Source organism: Oncorhynchus clarkii, chromosome 7 (assembly GCF_045791955.1).
Source record: "Oncorhynchus clarkii lewisi isolate Uvic-CL-2024 chromosome 7, UVic_Ocla_1.0, whole genome shotgun sequence".
In the NCBI taxonomy this organism is placed as follows: domain Eukaryota; kingdom Metazoa; phylum Chordata; class Actinopteri; order Salmoniformes; family Salmonidae; genus Oncorhynchus; species Oncorhynchus clarkii.
The window spans coordinates 81,082,955-81,089,280 of NC_092153.1; the positions used below are offsets into that span (position 1 = coordinate 81,082,955).

The 6,326-nt window shown below is 45.1% G+C and overlaps 1 protein-coding gene across 1 annotated transcript; it reads right to left on the reverse strand.

Annotated features, from left to right (window-relative positions):
• Positions 1–430: 430 nt before the first annotated feature.
• Positions 431–3,165, reverse strand: LOC139414479 (L-rhamnose-binding lectin CSL3-like). Its single transcript, XM_071162392.1, has 8 exons — positions 3,135–3,165; positions 2,813–2,848; positions 2,688–2,732; positions 2,414–2,549; positions 2,169–2,287; positions 850–894; positions 614–749; positions 431–536 (listed from the first exon to the last, which is right to left on the reverse strand). Exons 1-8 carry the CDS (start codon positions 3,163–3,165, stop codon positions 431–433), a joined length of 654 nt encoding a protein of 217 aa, XP_071018493.1.
• Positions 3,166–6,326: the final 3,161 nt, after the last annotated feature.

The following is a 6,326-nucleotide window of genomic DNA, read 5'->3' on the forward strand; positions in this document are numbered from 1 at the left end:
AACTAGTATAGTCTTCCTGCCCCTTCATTTAAGTCAGACCAACAACCACAGTTCAGAAATTGTTTAAGGCTTCAGCACCATCTACACAGGTTTACAATGGTCATTGAAGTTGATTAGGCGGTTGGAGGAAAACAGCACAACCTGATGAAGATATCCCAGAAGCCTTGCACATCTTCAGGCTCCCCAGGAAGACATCCTGCAAGACAAATCGTCAGAAGGGTAGCCTAGTGGTTAGAGAGTTGGACTAGTAACCGAAAGGTTGCAAGTACAAATAACCGAGCTGACAATGTACCAATCTGTCGTTCTGCCCCTGAACAGTGGGTTGTCATCGAAAATAAGAATTTGTTCTTAACTGACTTGTCTAGTTAGATAAAGGTCAAATAAAATACAAATTCTAGTTCCCAGTCATGTGCACATACAAACCTCACATTCAGTCACAGGTGTAAGCCACATCCAAGTACTTATAGGTTCCGACACAGGGGTCACCGAACACAGAGTTGGACACCTTGACGATACACTGGCGCTCTCCATCACACCTGTGTGTCAACAGGTAGAGGTTAACACCACAGCCAATGACTTCCTACAGGTACTGAAACCTTCAGTGTGCATTTACCTTTCTGCCATTGTGCTGGTGGTGGATTGGCTGAGACAGTTGGTGTTTTTGAGTTGTTTATGTGGGCGCCCAATGGAACACACATCGTGTTGACGACGACCATAGTTGGCACGCTGAATACGGATCTCACCTCGATCTGAGGAAGAGAAAGGACAAACCTGGGTGTTGGTGTGGGCTAGTGACTAATATACACAGCACCACATGATTAAACTGTACGGTAGTGTTGACCAGCTTACCACATAGTAGTTGCGAATCAGAGCCTTCACATATGATGCTGCTTACTGCAAAGAGAACACAGGAGTTACACCACTGGCCAGACACATTAATTAAGACATACATTAACCTGGTGAAGTGTCAGTGATGGGCACTAACAGGGAATGTTGATTTCAGGTGCTTTTTTTAAAAGTAATTATAAACTTGTTAGCATGAACCATTGTACAAAAAGTTAGGCGCGTCATCTTCCACCGTTACCTTTTAGTTTCACTTCCTTATGAGCAGTTCTCAAAATGCTAACAGGTTAAGCAAACTGGCTGGCTAGACCTAAACTGGTGAAAAAATAAAGTTGACCAGTTACACCTAATCTGTATTTCTATGCAGTTTGTGCCAGCTGTCAGATTGGCTATAAACCCTACACAACTGTGGGAGTTGCGCTAGCTAGTTACCGTTCACTGAAACATGGTAAACCAGATTAAGTGCACAAGCATCAAATAAGCTTGAGACACTTCCATTCCATGTTCTTGCTGGCTAATTGAGCTAGATATGGCAATTTAACAAGGAACAGCAGCAGCATATGAGACAAGTCAAAAAAAGTTACTGCAAAAAGGGTCAATGCAGATAGTCGGGTAGTCTTTCAGCAGTTATGGCTTGGGGGAAGTAGAAGCCTTTCAGGGTCCTGTTGGTTCCAGACTTGGTGCAGCCGTACCATTTGCTATGGAGTAACAGAGACCAGTATAACTTGGGTTGCGCGAGTCATTGACAATGTAGGGCCTGCCGACACACGTGGTGTCGAAATCCTGATGCAGGGAGCGCGGCCTCTGATGTACTAGGCCGTACGCGATACCCTCTGTAGCACCTTGTGGTCAGATGCCATACCTAGTGGTGATGCAGCCAGTCAAAGAGCTCTCAAAGGTGTAGAATTCAGGATCGGAGGGTTGATACCAATCCTTTTAGCCTCCTGGCAGGGAGGGGCTCGGCCATCCATTTCCTGTAGTCCACTACCAGTTCCTATGGCATCTTGGCACCACTGCCAGGTCTCTGACCTCCCTATAGGCTACTCAAACTAAACAAGTTGCATATCCACAGCTTGCTAGGGTTAGTTAGCAGGTGAGGGTGGTTTACACTTGGAGAAACAAACGTTAACAAGCTGGTACTATATGGGAACCAACCCATTATATTCCTTTTCTAGCAATCAGCTGAGCTTACTTTTTTTACAAGATTAAAAGTGGGTAGGAGAATTAAACAATATCCCAACATGCCACAGTCATACCAACACTAAGTCAAATATGGATATCGGTGCCCACCACTAAATATTATTAGCACACATTCAGAGACTGACTTGTTTCTTGCTGCTGGACACAGGAGTATTTGGTGTCCAGGTACTTATAAGTCCCGACACAGGGGTCTCCAAAAACGAAATTGGATGCAGGGACAATACACTCGCTCTTCCCACCGCATCTGTGTGATTCAAAGACAGGTTGAGGTCATGAGTTCATACAGGTAAACACAACAAGTTCCAGCACATTTCTGCCCTCTTGCTGGTGGTTGTTTACACTACAGCCAAGGAGTTACAGGTTCTAGTACCTTTCTGCCATCTTGCTGGTGGAGGATTGGCTGAGGCAGTTGGTGTCGGTGAGTTGGTTATCAGGGCGCCCAATAGAACACACATTGTGTTGACGACGACCGTAGTTCGCACGCTTGATATGGATCTTACCTCCATCTGAGGGAGATGGAGAACAGTGAGGCACGAAGGAGAGCCAAGTATGGGTCTCTGGTGTGGGCTAGTGACGCTAATCTACAGTATAAACGATCATATGTGGTCAGTGAGTATACTGTTCAGCAGTGTGGACTAGCTTACCACATTGCAGTAAAGCATCAGAGCCTTCACACGTGATGCTGATTGCTGCCAGGACAAATAAACAGGAATTACACACCACTCACATTAGCTTGGTTAAGTAGTATCATCATTATTACATACAGTACCTCCATCTGTTAGTGTGCAGCAAGCTGTAGCCAGCACTGAAACAACATCACACAGCTACATCAGTAACATTCAACATCATATGCACTTGGACCATGAAGCTACAACTCAGCATTGGTCTCTATACTCAAGCATTTCAGTTATATTAAGTGTATTATAGTCAAATTCAGCATTTGGTCTCATATTCCATGCTTTGAATACCTTTTTGCCCAAAAGGAACTGAATGTCCCTCAAATCTTATTACATGTACTTCTTTTTACTCACAAACATTGTAATATATATTTAAATTCTAATCTGCATCAGATGCAGATTTTGTATACTCACATGTGGCCACCGTCAGTCTCAAAATGCACATGATGCCAGGTACAGGAGTGGTACTAACAGAGAAAATGCAACTGATGATAACAAGCTCCAATACACCTGGTATTTATGTTATGTGACATCTCTTAATTTACCCAGGTGTATCTATTTGTCTCCAGGTGCACCTCATTGCAATTAGGGGCCGGCGTTTTTCCGGTCAAAACCTGGCTATTGAGTCAGTCTCATGGAGTTAGATAGAGGACTCTAGATGGATGGAATCCATGTAGGCATGAACATTGCCACTGAGGGCTTCCAGCAAAGTAGCCATCTAGGTGGAGCTTCTTCGTTAATGAAGAATCACACGGGCCACTTTCAGTTGTAAAAAACCTTTGAGCATTGCAGATATACATTTCATGAATAGAGACAACTTATTTCCTTAATAATCTCCATGTCGGGGAGACATATTTGTTCAATATAGCATATTTTTATCTGAACCTTCCAAAAGGTTGCATCCTGCCTAACGCTCCCCATTTTTCAATCCGGGTTATTAGGAGGGATCAGCCAATTAAATATACTCTTGAGCAAACACTGCATAACTGTAGGTAGCATTAAATTGCCAACTTTGGCTTCTTACAGTACCTTTTCAAACAACACACTCTGTGATGGTGTGCAGCCTTTAAGTTTGTTTGCCAACTCATAGAAATTATAGAAGACAATGGACTACTTTAATAAAATGTAATTACATTTGTTATTTGATTTGAATGGAGCTGCCCTTGCGCTCATGTACGCCATAATGGGACACATATAATGATGATATACTGTGACTGTCATTCTCTATGGTCCTATCCCTACGATGTGTTGTTCTGGTGGCTGAGTGTGTGTCCTCTTCCTCTCAACTGTCCATTCTCAGGGCTGCTGGACAGGTGCCGTGCCCGTCAACGTTGCAGCCCTTTGGGTGTTGCACTTATCAGGCTTCACCGCCATGGACCAGAAAGGCTGGTCCTAGTCATTTTGTGCATTTATATGTTCCCAGTTGCCACTCCTGTGAAGGGAGACCGCTGCGCTTGAAGGCAGTGTGGAGACCACAGAACCCCAGTACAGGTACTTTATTGTAAACATTTCTAAAGTGAACCGTGTTGAATGACTATGTACATATGGCAGCAGTCTCTATGGTACAGGGTAGAGTACCAGGTGGTATCAAGCCAGTACCCTGCTTTTAACAGTGACTAAGTTTGGGCAGGGTGCTGGGAGGAAGCCGGCTAGAGGAGACTATTTCAACGTCCGATGGACTGGAGTAAGAAACTTCTATCTCCAGTTTCTCAGTCTCTTGGTCACAGCTTTGATGCTCCTGTTCTATCACCTCCTTCTGGATGGTAGCAGGGTGAACAGGCCATGGCTCGAGTGGCTGAGGTCCTTGATGATCTTCTTGGCCTATCTGTGACACCGAGCGCTGTAGGTGTCCTGGAGGGCAGGCAGTGTGCTCCCGGTGATGCGTTGGGGTGACCGCACCACCATTTGGGGAGCCCTTTGGTTGCAATTGCCGTACTAGGCGTTGACACAGCCCTACAGCATCCTCTCAATGGTGCACCTGTAGAAGTTCATGAGGTTCTTACAGGACAAGCCAACTTTCTTCAGCCTCCTGATGTTGAGTAGGCGCTGTTGCGCCTTCATCACATTGTCTCTGTGAATGCATAATTTCAGGTTGATTGTGATGTGCACGCCGAGTAACTTGAAGTTTTTCGTCCTCTCCAGTGCGACCCTGTAGAATTCGATGGGGACTTGCTCTCTCTGCTGTCTACTGTAATCCACAATCATCTCCATTGTTTTGTTGACATTGAGCGAGAGGTTATTTTCCTGGCACCATTCCGTCAGGGTCCTCACATCCTCCCTGTATGCCGTCTTGTCGTTGTTGGATATCAGGCCCACTGTTGTCAGCAAACTTGATGATTGAGTTGCCACTCAGTCATGGGTGAACAGGGAGTACAAGAGGAGGTTGAGCACACACCCTTTTTGTTCCACAGTCTTGAGGATCAGCGTTGCGAAGGTGTTGTTGCCTACCTTCACACCCGAGGTCAGTATGTCTGCCCAGCTGCAAAGGGCGGGGTTGAGACCAATTGTCCAAGCTTGGTGATGTGGTATGATTCTGCTATTTTCTTTACATTTGATCCGGAACCCCCAACAGAAGCTAGCCAGCTAACTAGCTACTAGCTAGTAGTCAGCTTGCCACTGCTAGTGGTCATCAGCTACCTTTAGCCAAGGACATCTCTCGCCAGTCTGCACAGCCCGACTCAAACCAGAGCTAATCGGGCTTCTTTTTCTCCATATCTCTGGATTCCTACCTCAAGCTCTGAACCTTTTCACCTAGGTCATCGCAGCTAGCTAGCTGCTATCCGATTGGCTTCTCCTGGCTAACGTCTATGTCCCGAAGCAACCACCAATTAGCCTGGAGCTAGCCTATGCCAGGCCCATCTCCCAGCTAGCTGAAGAGGTCAATCAGCCACTCCTTAAGCTACAATACCTATTTTGCCAATTTCCCTGTACCCCTTTAATTGCCGATATGGAGCCCTGCCGATCCATCACGACTGGACAACTGACGTAATCCGCCCGAGGGTGTTTCAACTGGCTCCCCCGTCGCGACGTCCCCTGAATGCCCATCTGCTAGCCTGCAATCCGCGGCTCGCTAGCTGTCCAGAGCACACCGGACTGTTAGCTGAAGAAGTCCATCAGACCATTTTTTGGGGGCTACTGTACATATTTTGAAAATTGGCCTGGACCCTTTTACTACACAGAGTCCTGCTGATCCATGTCTCAATTGTCTCAAGGCTTAAACATCCTTGTTTAACCAATCACCTCCCCTTCATGTACACTGATTAAAGTGGATTTTAAAAGGGACATCAATAAGGGATCAAAGCTTCCACCTGGATTCACCTGGTCAGGCTATGTAATGTTTTGTATACTCAGTGTATACTGTATATATATTTATTTTTTATTCATACTTTTTTTTTTACCCTGACATTGCTCAATCTGATATTTATTAATTCCTTTATTAACATTTTGGGGATTTGTGTTTATTCTTTTGTATTTTTAGGTATTACTGCACTTTAACTAAAGCTTGTAACATGCGCATTTTGCTGCACCTGCAATAACATGTGCAAAATATCTGTAGGTCTGATGGATTGTAGAAAGAAACGGTCTCTAAGCCAGTTGGAATCAGAT